This window comes from Phragmites australis, chromosome 4 (genome assembly GCF_958298935.1).
Source record: "Phragmites australis chromosome 4, lpPhrAust1.1, whole genome shotgun sequence".
NCBI classification, from domain to species: Eukaryota; Viridiplantae; Streptophyta; class Magnoliopsida; order Poales; family Poaceae; genus Phragmites; species Phragmites australis.
This window is the reverse complement of record NC_084924.1, coordinates 35,239,215-35,254,824: the sequence shown is the minus strand read 5'-3', so window position 1 is coordinate 35,254,824 and position 15,610 is coordinate 35,239,215. Positions and strand designations below refer to the sequence as shown.

The window sequence follows — 15,610 nt, the reverse complement described above, 5'->3', positions numbered from 1 at the left end:
CTAGTTGTTAAGTTCTCGGTGGGGCCCGTTAACCAGGGTATCCCTTTACTCAATACACCGACAATGACTATAAATAAAAGCCAAGGACAAACATTGTCACAAGTAGAAGTGTATTTAAAAAACCGGTATTTACTCATAGGCAATTATATGTTGCATCTCGTGTTAGAAGTAAAGATAGATTAAAAATACAAATACAGAATGATAATGGGACATGTGGATCAAAGACACAAAATATAGTCTACAAGGAAATATTTCATTATTTCTAAAAAAATATTATACATTCACATATTCTTCTTTTCTTTTTTACATATGAATATCAACTTGCTTTCACAAATACTACTAGGAGGGTACACCTATATTATTTGTGTCAGAGTTTCTAGGATGTGAAAAAATAGAGAAAGAAATCAAGAGAATGAGGTCAAGCATCTTTACCTTTATAATCATTTATTAAAAGGTATGTCGTAAAATATTTCAGATTAAATTAAGGCTTTGCTAACCAAAAGGCTAAAATGGATCATATTAAATGCCGGCTTTCCACACTATTCATCTAATTATGGTGACGTAAACTGGAACACTTATTTTTCAGTATCATTAGGAGTAGCTAGCAATAGCATTACTTAACATTCTTCAGCACTACCTCATTATTATTTCTACACACTACATAGAAGGGAAACTGACCATTTGTATATTTCCTGGCTTACGTGATTGTCCTAATATAATTTTACTCAAATGGCTTATGTGAGTAGTTGTCTTTAAGCTCTGATTTCCTAGCTTATAACAAAAGATATTTACCTAATCAATAGCCTCCTTTTTGGGTTTAAGAATTGGCTTCACATGAACGTACTTTTAGTTCCTGTGACCAGTAATTGTGATCCTCTGTTCTCTGGAGAAAAAAAATGAGATCATGTGTTACACGAGTGTCTGAAAACATATTTACTTTGGGCTTTCATTCTTACTTCACCCCATCTGGATCTGGTCATTAAATGCATGAAATTTATTGTATTCTGATGCACCGTAACCATCTTAAGAAATTCTATGAACTTTTGAGATGCCAACCTTTAGTTTGTGCAAATATCTCCAAGGGTATGGTACATTGGCTACTTTCATGACCTTAGACCTGCTCGAATACAATCAAAGATGGTACGCTTTACTTAGATTCGGATGTGCCTAAAAGTCTTTTGGTCTACTGCATAATTATCTTTCTTTTTGGCATAAAAACGTGTTAAACAAAATTTTAATCTGTGATCGCTATACTTTTGCAGATTAGCCGAGGGAGATCACATATGGTGAGTACTTAGTATTGCTGTAACAACTCAAATGATTGATTGCTCTCAACCTTCAATATATAACAACTTAAGAAATCTTCTAGATCTGAATATCGAAAAGAGTGCAAATTTGATTACTAGGGAGCATAACAGGAAATTTGTTTCCTTAGAAAAGGAAGTTGACTCTAACACTATGGCCTTGGTGACAATGGAGAACTCGATCATTTGTGCCATTTCAAATGACTCATTATGTCTCTGGCAAGGCGACATGAAGTTCTACTTCGTGGATGTAGTCAACCTAGCATTGCAGTTTGAAAGTACAGCTGCAAATATTCTTGTTCAAAAGAGGAGATTAGTCCATAAGTTTTCAAGATTTTGTTCAAATTTTTTATACTAAAACCCGTTTCCATATTGCCCTGAGTATAGACATTTACCTGTTTTAGCCTTTAAAGCAAGGATAAATAATTGTGTTGCTAAAATCCACTGATTAGCCACTTTACCTATAATTGATCAAATTCATCTTTCCTATTATGTATGTGCCTCATTTCAGGTATAGCTCTGCAAATCACGAAGGATATCACATTGAAGGCTAAGGCCGCACCATTTTTTATATATAAATCGAACGATCCTTCTAAAACGAAAAAATTAGTGATAACAAATATTAATTAGCTGCTGAGACTGACATGTGAACTAGCCTAATTCTATGTAACTGGGTTCGAATAGTAAATTAGCTGCCCCTTATCTTAAGAGCTGCAATTATGCAAATCTCTCTTCCAGAACCGAGCTAGGGTTTCGCCTCCCCGACCCTCCCGCCTCCTCCCGGGCACCGCGCAACCGCAGCAGCGCCCTCGCCGTCCTCGCCGCCGCCGTCATGGGGACGGAGCGGAAGCGAAAGGTGAGCCTCTTCGACGTGGTCAACGAGACCTCCGTCTCCGCCAAGCTCGGCCGCGCTGCCACCAACGGTGCCGCGGCTGCGGCGGCGGCCAACCCGTCCATCAACCGGTGGAACTTGCGACCCTACTCGGCGCGGTACTATGAGATCCTCGAGAAGCGCCGCACGCTCCCCGTGTGGCAGCAGAAAGACGAGTTCCTCCGCGCCCTCCGCGACAACCAGACCCTCATCCTCGTCGGCGAAACGGGAAGTGGAAAGACCACACAGGTATGGCAATTTACGCTCCAATACCCATATCGCCTTCGTATACGCACTGATTAGGTTACTGGCGTATTTGATCTTCTTAATTGTTGTTTGTTGTTAAGGACTTGAGGTTTGGAGATAGATGTTCTAGAGGGTACCCACTTTTTTGCTATGGTAAATTGTTCAGATTTTTTTTGTGAACGTGTTTGCGTAATTGAGGCGAGGCTATGCTTATTGTGATCTTAGTTTAGCTATTGCTTGATTTGTTCTTGGGATTGATTATGTTATTGTGATGTTTGTATGTCATTCGTGCTCCAATAGTTGTGAGGATTGATTTGTGTTATGTGGAACAGATCCCCCAATTTGTGCTCGAGGCTGAGAACTTGGGGAACCGTTCTATGGTTGCCTGCACACAGCCACGGAGGGTCGCAGCAATGTCAGTCTCCAGGCGTGTTGCAGAGGAGATGGATGTTACTATTGGGGAGGAAGTGGGTTACAGTATCCGTTTCGAGGATTGCAGCAGCTCCAAAACTGCTCTCAAGTAAGCTTTTTGAGTCTTTCATTTCATTCGATGATCAGATGCAATATCCTTTGGCAGATTGATATGGAGTGTATGTTTCTTTTCTTTTTTAGGTATTCTGATCTAATCCTGTTGTGTTGAACACTATTGCTTCCTATCAGATATTTGACAGATGGTATGCTTCTGAGAGAAGCAATGGCAGACCCACTTTTAGAGAAGTACAAGGTGATTGTTCTTGATGAAGCTCATGAGAGAACATTGGCAACAGATGTTTTGTTTGGGCTTCTGAAGGAGGTTCTAAAGAATAGACCTGATTTGAAGCTTGTTGTTATGAGTGCTACCCTTGAAGCAGAAAAATTTCAGGGTTACTTCAGTAGTGCACCTTTGATGAAGGTACCTGGGAGACTTCATCCAGTGGAGATCTTCTATACACAAGAACCAGAAAGGGACTATCTAGAGGCTGCTATCAGGACAGTTGTGCAAATTCATATGTGCGAACCCGCTGGCGATATCCTTGTCTTCCTTACTGGAGAAGAGGAGATTGAGGACGCTTGTCGGAAAATTAACAAGGAAGTTAGTAACATGGGAGATCAGGTTGGCCCAGTTAAAGTTGTGCCTTTGTATTCTACACTTCCCCCGGCAATGCAGCAGAAGATTTTTGAACCTGCTCCTGCCCTACTGAGAGAAGGAGGTCCTCCTGGAAGGAAAATTGTTGTGTCCACAAACATTGCTGAGACCTCCTTAACCATAGATGGTATAGTTTATGTAATAGACCCAGGGTTTTCCAAACAGAAAGTTTACAATCCAAGGATAAGGGTGGAATCCCTCCTGGTGTCACCAATTTCCAAGGCAAGCGCCCATCAGAGAGCTGGTCGTGCCGGAAGAACGCAACCTGGGAAGTGCTTCAGGTTATACACAGAGAAGAGTTTTAACGAGGATTTGCAACCACAGACCTACCCAGAAATTCTTCGGTCGAACCTGGCAAATACTGTTCTTACCTTGAAGAAGCTTGGAATTGATGACTTAGTGCATTTTGACTTTATGGACCCTCCAGCACCGGAAACTCTAATGAGGGCCTTAGAAGTTTTGAACTACTTGGGGGCACTCGATGATGAAGGTAATCTAACACAATTAGGTGAGATGATGAGTGAGTTTCCCCTGGATCCACAAATGTCGAAGATGCTTGTCATCAGTCCAAAGTACAACTGTTCAAATGAGATCCTATCGATATCTGCTATGCTGTCAGGTATGTCAATTATTACTTCAGATCACTAAATTGCATTTCAAGTTTTCAACAACTCAATTTATCTTGTGTATTATATTATGTGTTACCTGGGCTATTTTGCTTCCATCAATTATGGGCAAGTAAAATGCCAGGTTGTAGCATGTGAGCTTGCATGCAGATAGTATGTGTGCTTCACATCATTTTATTGTGCTTTCTTTTATGAGCTGTCATCAGCAACTGTAAATTCACCTGGCTTCTTGAGCTATTGGTAGAAATGATCATACAGTTTAGGCTGATGCAGATAGTTGCTGTTTGTTGAGTTATTCTGACAAAGCAAATGGTATCGTCTCGCCTCTTTGCATCTGCTGACCACCATGGACTTCGTCTGTTATTACCATATTCTTTCTCTAGTACCCAATTGTTTCCTCCGGCCTAGGGAGGCTCAAAAGGCTGCTGATGAGGCGAAGGCTCGATTTGGCCACATTGATGGGGACCATCTGACGCTTTTGAACGTATACCATGCATACAAGCAAAACAGTAAGTCGATAATCCCTCATTTAATTAGGGAAGCAAGTGTGTTGGATCGGGACGACTCAGATCCTAGTTATTTTGCTTTACAAACCATACGTACAAAATGAACCACCAATTAAGTGTAAAGTGAACCACTAATTGAGTGGAGAGGTTTAACAATCTTCTTATTGTCCATGCAGATGAAGATCCCCAGTGGTGTTACGAGAACTTTGTCAATGCTAGAGCACTTAAGTCTGCAGACAATGTTAGACAACAGCTTGTTCGCATCATGACTAGATTCAACCTCAAGATGTGCAGCGCAGAGTTCAATAGTCATGAGTACTATGTCAATATCAGGAAAGCAATGCTTGCAGGGTATTTCATGCAGGTTGCTCACCTGGAGCGAACTGGACATTACCTGACAGTAAAAGATAACCAGGTTTGTACCTTTTATGTTCCAATATAACTTCCATCTAAGCTTTCTTGCTCAGGGCGTTGTATTGCAGCATTGTAACTCCTTCCTCACCAGGTTGTCCATCTTCACCCCTCAAACTGTATGGACCATAAGCCGGAGTGGGTCATCTACAATGAATATGTCTTGACCACCAGGAATTTCATCCGAACAGTCACTGATATCCGTGGGGAATGGTAAGTTATTACCTGAACAGTCACCAGGTTGGCCACTTGTTGAAGACTGAACATTTGAAGGATGCATTCACAACTTTTTGTGCCTTATGTGCAGGCTGATTGATATAGCTCCACACTACTATGATCTGAGCAATTTCCCATCATGCGAGGCGAAGCGTGTTCTCGAGAGGCTGTACAACAAGAAGGAGAGGGAAAGAACGGCAAATAGAAGCTGAAGTTGATGCTTTTTTTTGCCTGTTTCATCATAATTGCGCTGAGGATGTAGCAGAAGCTTTCTACTCCAGAGAGCTTTGGTCGTCACTGATACGTGTTGCCCTCTGCCATAGGCAACATAATTATGTCTCTCCTAGAAGTTGGTTAGCGACCTAGGTCTGCATGATGTCTGCCGCAGCCTTTCATATTTCATCAGCGTGGTGATCATTATGTAGAAGAACATTTCTCAAATGTTGATGATGCTACTGTGTAACAGCCTTGGGCTTATATTTGTTTTTCGTGCTTTTAGGTGGTATAGGCTGTGATGCAAATTAATTGTGTACCAGTCTCTGTATTTCAGAAGGATCAGACATTTTTGTTTGCATATTTGTTCGTTTTCCATTTGTTCTAATGCTCACTACATGCCTTTATATGACTAGTTGCTTCGCTGATGTCATGTTCTAGCTTGGCTCCTTTTCTGTATGCTTCTGTTCCCCTTACCGGTAGCAGAAGCACGGATCGAGGCGAAGGCTGCGTTTGGCTTTTTTTTTGGGTGCTACGCTAAGCACCAGGCAACTATAATCGCAAAGTGGCGCAGAGGCAACTTGCTGTGAGCTTTTTCAGATAAATAGGGTTGCGTTTATCTGATGCAAACGTATCATTCTCTGAACGCATGTAAAGTATTGTGTAGTTGGGTGCTACATGACGGTCTGCACAATGGGAGACAGGGTGTATAACATGACATCCCTTCTATACCACCGTTGTGTTGACAAATCCAGATGGCACGACGTATTTCTCCCTTTGATGTCATCCTTCTGTGTTAACAGATCCAATGACAGCTTATAACAGCAACACATAGGGATCCCCTAATTACCCGATTATCAGCTATCAACATCCTAGCATATAAAAAGGAACCAATCAGTGAAAAATAACTTTTTATCACCGTTCTGTCTATTTCAAGCTTTGAAGAAAAATAAGGAACAAAATCTGATTTCCACAGCCGACGTGCTCACTCGGTAAGTCGGTATGCATTTCAACGGCTATACAGGAATATATCTACTTTTATCATATCCCCTCTTGGGGCTGGTTCACTCATATGTTACACTTCAAAATCTGTTCTTGCACAACCCCCCGATTACTTTTCACCATGCAACTCAGACAATACCTCGCTCCAGTGAAAGAAATGCAGCGCCTGTTGAAGTTGCTCACAATTGAACTGGCTCTGTCGTTATCCTAGAATTCCAACTAAACAAAACCAAAGCTAAACTTCCTATTATCCTGCGATGCCAACTAGAACAAATGATACAAAGTATAGTGCGACGGAAATGGCAATTCCTGCCACAAAATTGTATGAGAGGCGCTTGTTGTCACGACTAGGTACAAATGCAATCTTCAAGGTATTAGTCAATTCGAAGAGCCTAAGGGAAACCTGCGGGAATACATGAAAACATAAGTTGCTGCAGATTAATGTCTTCAATATCTTACATAGGGAAGATCTACATACCACAACATATATAGCAGTAGTGAGCATGAAATTGAGCAATGGGTAATCTGGGATTATTGACAATAGCCATTTCGGTTGCCCATTGGGCACCCTTGATCTGCAGGAGTTATCAAAGTAAACGAGACAATTTCAGTCATCTACAATCTGGAGAAGTTTTTTCAGTGGTGCAAATGGCAGAACTAAGTACAAAGAAGAGAAAAGCCAGATGGTCACCTGAGCCAGATATGAAACTGAGATATGTATGTCTCTAGTGTAATCTTTCCAAGCCAGCTAGAACAGGCCAATGAACAAATACATGAGTCACATATTCCCACATCATTGACGTAACATTCAGTAATAAAGGTAAAATGCATTACACAAAACCAAAACTTACGCAAATAGTGTGAGAGAGAAGCTCCTGAACTCTTGAGTGAAATTGCGTAGGCATATGTAGACACTTTTGAGTACAAGTGTACAACAACCATGGAACAAATCAGATTTTGTACACTTACAGATCCAAACAAATTATATTGAAAAGGTGAGGTACATACGTTATAGGGATCCAGGATGTATAGGGATGGTACTTGTTGTATGAAATCTTATCCAGCTTATAAATGTATTCATACCACAAATAACCAGCCTGTGATCAACACACAGCATGTCTTACCAAAAGTAAGATATTTAAAAAATGATTTGATGCAGTTGTTTGATGATTACCGTCAAAGAAATAGTAACTATCAAGGCCTTAATATAGAGTTTGGTTCTCGTTTCAGCTTCTTCCAGCTTCTCCATCCACTTCTCAACCTGAGACACAGGATATTTCATCAATGCCAAACATAACTTTCTTTTGCTCTTCCGAACAATTGTGAGGATGCATCAAAGAGATCTCTGAACCTAAAGGAACATATAGCTATAATACATAAAAAACAAATGGTCAGAAACATACAGTTGGATGGTAATATGCATATATCATCCCCACGATCCAAATATAGCGATCCAGTCCAGATCGGAATTGCCACTCATGCAACCGGGGGAGATCTGGTTTGGAAGGATCGGTATAGCCTGCATACAAGACAAATAACACTGTTCATCTTTTGGAAGGAAAAATGCATGGGACACCCATAGTAGGGAAGGTTTTGGAAGAGAACTGGCCTAGAAGAAGCGTGAATGGGCTCCAGACTATGTCAAAGACACCTGGAACTTCCCATACCAGGATAACTACCAAGAAGCAAGCAATAAATTTCATTGCCATCACCGTTCTAATCTCGTTATATTTGTTTAAAATTCCAAGAGCACCATAAACCATGAGGGTGAAAAGGGTGTGCATAGGACAAATATAATAGAGTGTATAGTCATTGTTCAGGACAATGCAGCAGAATATCACAAAGAAATTGAGGCGCCACATCATCTGTTGAAGGCACATCCATGTCAGGAAAATTCTAAGATAAAGAATCAAGAATAGTGGGACTTAATCACTTGAATATGCACCTGAGCAAATCGTCCGAGACTGAAATCCTTCCTCACATAATAATAAGAGAAGTTGCCAAATCCAGTCATCCAGACATATGCAGCAATGAATACACGGATTGCATTGTATATCTCTTTAGCATTGAAGTAGTGGTACATCAAGAACAGCACCTGGAAATTAGACAAATCAATGCTGAAAATGTTGCAGTGTTGCTAGTGCTAGGACAGAGTAGTTGGTGTGGTGTAAAAGTTAGCATGACAAAAGGTGTTGGTGCTAGGACAGGTCAAAATCCCATGTTTCATTGACCAATAATGGATGCTAATGACCAAATTAAGTTATTTGCAACTCAGAGAGGTCCACAGTCAACGAATGGACCATCATGAGCACAATGAAAGCATACATGTTAGCTGTGCCAAATGACGGTAGGTGTCTATAACTGCATATATATACATCATCCTTGTATAGTTCTGATGTACCAATGCTCATGCATGAACTGTAGCTACTCACCCAACTATGTTTCTGGGAAACCAGGAAAGACCACAGAAGGTCAGAAGGAAGATAAAAGTATGAAAAGTACCTGCATCCAACCCTTCCATTCTTCAGTTTGATGCCTATTCAAATACAGTATAGACTTTCCTGTGAATGCCGACTTGTCTTGATGGACCTTAAAGGAAGTCATAGCTGCTACGATAATAAGAAGAAAGTAGAGGAAAAGGAACATATCTCGGCTGTAATTCTGTAGATGCAGGATACCAAGAAAAAGGTTAATTGGTTAAAGCGTTACACAATATAAAATGACACATGATGCATGCACCTTCTATGCAGTGTAGGCTATTTTGCATCAATCTGAATAAGTAAGCCAAGTTGGAAAGCTCTAATAAATGGCAATTTTACCAATATGACACTTAGGCACATGGCCAACACTCATGTAATAATTATCAGCACAATAGTACCTTAGCAGACTCTCCAAGCAAATCTGTACGATCACATATGTAAAAATAAAGTAGATACCCTCCAAACTCAGATCTGAAAGAATCATTGCAACCCAGTTAGCAGAACATTGCAACTGTGGCAGCATAGATGATTGAAGGAGCAACTATAGCTTACATTGCTCTCAGTGTTAAACGATTCTCCAGAAGAAGAGTCTGGTCCATGAAGAAAAGTCTGTTGAACCCAACAGTTTTTTTTTTGTCAGTGGCTCAATGCCTTTAAATCCTGATATCTTAACACATTTATATAATATGCTATGGAGAAATTGTAATTCATATAGAACCTGAGCAATTGTGATGTGAAGGAAGCATAAACTGGCTTCGCAGGTGCTGCCTGACCACCCTGCTCCAATAACATTGTTTGATCTTCTCCTTTGACTGAACTGTTATCCGATACTGCTAAATTGACATCCGAGTGTCTACTGACAAAGATGAAGAGACAGAAATTCCAGTAAGATTCCTTATAGAAGAATATTGCAATGTTACTACACTGTAGTATCATTCAAAGCAACATGTAACGGTGCAGTGCAAGAGGCATTCCAAGACAGGAACCGAATACAGAAAGTAATGCAAGAGTAGGACATCTAGAGCTATGCTTCTTGTAAGGCAAGCAGTGTGTTTTTTTAATTATTAATTCACGGACAACATAAGAAAGAATAGATACCATTATAGCACTTAGCATCTTTGAAGACAAGAATGGCGGACTCTCAGGATCAAAGTAACATCTACTTACGCTTTAATAGAAGCAGCATTCTTCCTATGAAAGAGAACCTCAGAATACGCCCAGGCTGCGAAAACCCAAAGAAAGCCAAGAATAGAAGAAACCTGCATGGAGTGCAAAGCATCACTTAGTTCCAGACATGGAAGTACCAGAAAATGTAGCGCAGAACTTAATGGCTGCCTTAAGGATACGGTCCGAATCTCCAGATCTAGAAACCACATATGAAAGCAATTTGCAGATTCTCCAACCTTTAAACCCTAAACCCAGAATTTACCGATTTTGCAGGAGCAGTGCTGAGAGAAACCACCACCCTAGATTTGGTGCTACTATTCCGAAGACTGATAGTAACCTGACCAACGCCATCCTTGATCCACAACACAAAAGGTAGCCATAAATCCCATCCCAGATTAGCTTAAGTAATTACCTCTCATCAGAATATCACTCAATACTAGAACCCAACACTAGTATTAACGATAACACGCGAAAAACATTTGACCGGTCAACTCAACACCCCTCAAATCAGACAACAACTGCATTAAAACCGCAGCACGTAACGCCATTTCGTTTAAAAAATTTGACACGCATCGCGCCTCCAGCACCTCTCCGCGACCACCAAAAGCCCAAAGCCAGCCCGCGATTCAGCCGCGGGGTCGCGCACGAACCCAGCCGTCCCGTCCCGTCCCATTCCCCCGCCCCGCGCCCCTCAAATCCACCAAACCACCTCACCAAACCCCGCCCCAATCGCCTCGAATCCCAACGAAATCCCGACTGGCGTCGCACGGCACGGAGCAGCAATGCCCGCGCCAGCGCCCGCCGGGACGGATCGAGAAGGCGCAAGTTAGGGCTCACCTGGCCGGGCGTGGCGGAGATCGAGGCCCCCATGGCGTGCTCGCCCGCGGACGCGACGGCCTCCGCCATTTCTCTACAGCATCCGCCGCCCGAGCCTCCGCTCGGATCCAAACCCCAGCGAGCGACACGAGCAGGGGAACGGAATTTAGTAGGTGAGAGAAGAGAAAATTAAGCGCGGGTTTACTCGTGCGGAAAGGACTCGCCGGTTTAAAGTGGCGGGTGAGGTGGGGCGACTTCTTGTGCGTGCTGTACGACTGAGTGAGACTGCCATGTGGGCCATGGAGGAGTTTGGGTACGCGGGGGCCCGCATATGGTGGGGTTTGCAAGTGACGGTGCAACTAAAAGGAGACCGGAGTTAGGTCGATTTTGGTGAGAAATATTTTTCTTTCTTCTCGAGTGGAAAATGTTCTTTTCGAAGTTCAATAAACAAAATTATGATTTCAGAAATTACATTTGTGTCCCTGTCGGTCGGTTGGATCGCGATGCATCGTCGTTCGTGCTGCTGCAGTTATGCGTCTGGCGTTTCTTGTTTCTCTCGCGTTTACTTGTGTTTGCGTTCTCGATGATGAAGTACTATACTACAACTTAATCAGTACTCTGTTCTCAGATTTCGATGCATTTAAAGCAACGTCTCTCTCAGCTGAGTCGGTTCGTCAAAGCATGAGAGTCTGCAAATAGATCTTTCCTCTGTTTAGAATCTTATTTAATCTCTAGTTTAGTACTCGTCCGATCTAAATTTAAGTTCGTTGTAGATCTAGGCGCAAGAATTAAAGAAGGGGTAAGATGATAGTGCTATCCTCAATTAATAATATAATTCTTGTATAACCTCTCTCTCATTAACTAGGAAAATTAAGTAAGAAAAAACATGATGAAAATGTGTATCAAAAGTATAAAACAACTTATATTTTGCACATAGTGAAGAAGTGGAAAACCACTTATATTTTGAATAGGAGGAAATGATAATTAAACAACATCTTTTAAGGGTCACTCAGCACTGTAACTCATGGCATTAATTTGAAAGTCAAGTACACGGATATGGGTGTCAGAATTCGACTCGGACTCAGATGTCCGATTCGGCAAAGAAAATTTGGATACACGAAATACAACTCGGAATCCGACTCGAATTTGGGGTGTCCGATTTGGCAAATAAATTTGGACACGGTGTCCAGGTAACACTGGGCAGCATAGGCTTTTCCAGAGATTCGATGCATGGTTCCAAGCATTTTTTTTTTAGAAATTTTACAGTGGTCTCAAAATAATTTAAGTTATCCATTTTTTAGATTGGATGATCAAAATGGATTAGAATACTTCTCATTATCCAGAGGTAGTATAAGAAGTATATAGTAGTATATAGAGTATAAGAGTATTTTTAGAAAGAAAAAAGAAATAATATGGAAGTAGTAATGTGTAAAGTGGGACCTAAATGGTTATACCCATTCAGCCTATTCATGATCTTAGTCACCGTAACTTAGGGTTCAGCCTATCCATTCACACATTTTGTCATGGTGGCCTAGCCTTAGATGAGGTAGGTGGTTTCACAGTGGCGGCGGCTCGATTTGTGGCTAGGGGGCTCGACCGGAGCCACAGGAACCCCAGGTCATCACCCATGTTGACATGGACTGCTTCTACGTACAAGGTCGGTCATCTCCCCATCCCCCTCCCTCTCCCCTCATGCTCCCAAATGAATCATTCTGCAACTGAACGAGTCGTCATTTTCTTTGCCGCAGTCGAGCAGCGGAGGAACCTAACACTCAGGGGTCAGCCCACCGTCGTCGTGCAATTCAACGATAAGAAAGGTGGAGGCTTGATTGCCGTCAGCTACGAGGCTCGCAAGTTTGGTGTGAAGAGGTGAGGGTCGTTTCGTCGTCGACAATACCATCTCTAAGGGATTTGATCAGTTTATGACTTCATGACAAATATGTGGTGCTTATTCAGGTCCATGCACGGAGATGAGGCCAAGAAGATTTGCTCGGGTATCAATTTGATTCAGGTCCCCGTGGCGCGTAGCATGGCCGATCTTAATCTTTACCGGAGTGCTAGCACTGAGGCAAGGCAGCACCGATACGGATATCGGTATCGAGCTGATATGGATACGCGAATATACTATTTTCCTAAAAAAATCTGATACGTGGATATGTTTGACTTTTAAAAACAATAATTAATATGGTGCATATAATAGTAGCAGAAAATATACCACTTGTTTAATAAGAAAAAACGAAAAGAAAAAATAAAGGATTAGATATATTGAACTGCTATTTAGCCCATATAGACATGCAGCCCATCTACCTAACCCTAAATAACCCCTCCGACTCCTACTCAGCAGGCGCCGCCACCACCTCCACTCGCCCTCGCCCCCGTCTCCACCTCCTCTCTCATGTCGCCTCCTCCTCCCCCTCGCCCCGCTGGACCACCGCCTCCACCTACTCACCCCTGCCGACCCACCTCCGCCTCCCCCTTGCCCTCACCGCCGCCTTCGCCTCCTCTGTCCCATCACCCCTGCCTCCGCCTCCTCGTCTCGTCCCTCCGTCACCTTCATCTCCTCTCCCGTATCCAGCACGTATCCGATTTTTGTTTTTTTATTTTTTCTGGATACACGACAGATACATATCCTAACCGTATCGGAGCTGTATCCTTATCGGATATGCTTGATCAGGGACGTATCAGTGTTTTGCAGCTCTGAGGTAGGTTCATCAGTGCAAAGTGTTGCGCGATTGGTACAATTAACAATGGTAGTTTGCTACTAGCTAATAGCAAAGTCACTTCCATGGAATATATAGAAATATTAGCCAATGTTTTGCATCCCAACTTTCATGTTGTTGCAATTCTTGCAATCAAGGGGAAGTGTGAGCGAGCATCCATTAATGAAGTTTATCTTGACCTCACCGATGCAGCAAAACAAATGCTCTTACAAGCACCCCTAGATTCCCTAGAACTGATTTTTGTGGACGCTACAAAATCAAATATATTGGGTCTTCCTTCTGTAAGAACATTTCACTATCTGTTTGGGTGTTGTTCTGTGAATTTTTTATATGAATGTGAGTATAGGCCTTCATGTTTTTAGTATGATAACGTGAAGGAAAAGAATGCGAAGACATGGCTTTGTCGAGCGGTAGTTACTGGCATGCGGAGCTATAATTGTTGCGCAGTTACGAGTCAGAGTTCTGGAGGAAACCTAATTCACATGCTTTGCTGGGATTGCTCACAATAAGGTTTATATTGAGTCACAATAGTGATTAGATGCTTTTCTTTCTATTGACCAAAATATTATTATGTATGATTGAGTTTCTTACTTCTTTTAGTCTACAAACTGAAGTATCAATATTCAATAGTCCATGGTTATTATTGTGTGAAGTTTGCTAAGCTCAGGTAGCCAACTTAGTTTATCTGTATTTCTATGTTTGGCTTCCTTTGACTCTTTTGTCTTCCTATTGTAGTCTTCCATTTAATGTTCTTATATTGTGCAGATGTTACCTAAACTTGTTAGTGGAATGTACAAGCCTGCTCAACAAGCAGTTGCCCTTTCTTCATCAGTTCAAGACTTCCTAACATCACTGCATGTGAAGAAGATGTAATGATCTAACATGACACCTTTGCCCTTGTTGGTTTCTTGTTTTCTTTTGGGAACCTATTAAGATCTCACAAATGTGTTTTTATTTAAATTATGCACGGTGTGAAGCTTAATGGTGAAAATATCCATATTGTTCAGGAAATAGCTTGGTGGTAAGCTTGGAAGTTCCTTGTTGGATGATCTTAGGGTCGAGACTATTGGTGATCTTCTATGTTTTTCAGAGAAGAAGTTACAAGAGCTGTATGGAGTAAACACATGATAACTAGATGCATGTTTTTGTTCGGTTGCTATTATTTGGTTTGCCTTGAAAGATGTAAATATAAGCATATATTCAAGACATGGTATCTTGTTTAAAGAGTTTAGAGTTGTCATCCCTTTTAGCGTTTAGCGGATGATGTGACTTTTTTGTTGATAGTATGTTAGTTGATCCCTGCATCTAGATTTATTTTTGTTTGGATATCATGTCTAATATTTCATAACAACGCATCTTATAAGCACTTGACTTCATGCAGAACATGGTTATGGAAGATTGCGAGAGGTATTAGTGGAGAAGAAGTTGAGGATTGTCTTCTGCCGAAGAGTCACGGTTGTGGAAAGACATTTCCTGGCTCAAATGCACTGAAGAATAACACTTCTGTAAGGATGCTCACTCTCTCATGTTCCTTCTTCTCAAGCAACATTTTTAGCTATTTTTAGCTACACTGAAGGTTCATTCTATTTTACTTCTATCCAGATTTAATATATTATGCATTTTTGACATTTTTCTATCTTCTTTTATGTGCAAATCTTTCATATTGATATTCTCCTTTATGTGAAATTTTCCTCGAATGAGCCAAAACTTGCTAAATACTATATATGTCCACTTCCAACCAAATCGATAATTTTGTCACTAACCTCGTGTGCTGATAGAAAAAGAAAATCTCTAATGGCACCATAAATATTTACTAGTTTTCCTAGTTTACCAATTAGGAGGCTATACACAAAGTGCAAACATAGAAGCTATAGAGTAGACGTAATACAATGTTGGTCCTCTCCTT

At 41.4% G+C, this 15,610-nt stretch overlaps 2 protein-coding genes and 1 pseudogene across 6 annotated transcripts; 2 read left to right on the top strand and 1 right to left on the bottom strand.

Moving 5' to 3' along the window:
• The first annotated feature begins 1,993 nt into the window (after positions 1-1,993).
• On the top strand, positions 1,994-5,897 carry LOC133916229 (probable pre-mRNA-splicing factor ATP-dependent RNA helicase DEAH3). Of its 4 annotated transcripts, XM_062359813.1 has the most exons (7): positions 1,997-2,424; positions 2,754-2,941; positions 3,082-4,166; positions 4,557-4,682; positions 4,856-5,094; positions 5,185-5,303; positions 5,398-5,897. In XM_062359813.1, the coding sequence occupies exons 1-7, from the start codon at positions 2,137-2,139 to the stop codon at positions 5,516-5,518; spliced, it is 2,166 nt and encodes a 721-aa protein (XP_062215797.1). In that variant the 5' UTR covers positions 1,997-2,136; the 3' UTR covers positions 5,519-5,897. The 4 variants fall into 4 exon arrangements, with proteins under 4 accessions (XP_062215799.1, XP_062215800.1, XP_062215797.1 ...); XM_062359814.1 differs by lacking the exon at positions 1,997-2,424 and having other exon boundaries at positions 2,801-2,941; positions 3,034-4,166; XM_062359815.1 differs by lacking the exons at positions 4,856-5,094; positions 5,185-5,303; positions 5,398-5,897 and having other exon boundaries at positions 1,994-2,424; positions 4,447-4,659.
• A 520-nt stretch (positions 5,898-6,417) lies between these two features.
• On the bottom strand, positions 6,418-11,198 carry LOC133916228 (protein REDUCED WALL ACETYLATION 1-like). Of its 2 annotated transcripts, none has more exons than XM_062359811.1 (15): positions 11,006-11,198; positions 10,169-10,260; positions 9,720-9,857; positions 9,554-9,610; positions 9,400-9,472; positions 9,024-9,182; positions 8,467-8,616; positions 8,131-8,386; positions 7,925-8,040; positions 7,696-7,782; positions 7,530-7,618; positions 7,373-7,435; positions 7,213-7,269; positions 7,000-7,096; positions 6,418-6,924 (listed from the first exon to the last, which is right to left on the bottom strand). In XM_062359811.1, the coding sequence occupies exons 1-15, from the start codon at positions 11,072-11,074 to the stop codon at positions 6,769-6,771; spliced, it is 1,659 nt and encodes a 552-aa protein (XP_062215795.1). In that variant the 5' UTR covers positions 11,075-11,198; the 3' UTR covers positions 6,418-6,768. The 2 variants fall into 2 exon arrangements, with proteins under 2 accessions (XP_062215795.1, XP_062215796.1); XM_062359812.1 differs by having other exon boundaries at positions 9,720-9,854.
• An 85-nt stretch (positions 11,199-11,283) lies between these two features.
• On the top strand, positions 11,284-15,269 carry LOC133914749 (DNA polymerase eta-like; annotated as a pseudogene).
• The last annotated feature ends 341 nt before the right edge of the window (positions 15,270-15,610 follow it).

Bases quoted from the DNA above. Each gene is read 5' to 3' on its own strand.
- LOC133916228 (XM_062359811.1), bottom strand. From the start codon at position 11,074: ATGGCGGAGGCCGTCGCGTCCGCGGGCGAGCACGCCATGGGGGCCTCG. The intron at 10,261-11,005 runs GTGAGCCCTAAC...CACTCCATGCAG, and splicing joins TCTCCGCCACGCCCGGCCAG to GTTTCTTCTATTCTTGGCTT. The intron at 7,097-7,212 runs GTGACCATCTGG...TAACTCCTGCAG, and splicing joins CAGTTTCATATCTGGCTCAG to ATCAAGGGTGCCCAATGGGC.
- LOC133916229 (XM_062359813.1), top strand. From the start codon at position 2,137: ATGGGGACGGAGCGGAAGCGAAAGGTGAGCCTCTTCGACGTGGTCAAC. The intron at 5,095-5,184 runs GTTTGTACCTTT...CTTCCTCACCAG, and splicing joins TGACAGTAAAAGATAACCAG to GTTGTCCATCTTCACCCCTC. The intron at 5,304-5,397 runs GTAAGTTATTAC...CCTTATGTGCAG, and splicing joins ACTGATATCCGTGGGGAATG to GCTGATTGATATAGCTCCAC.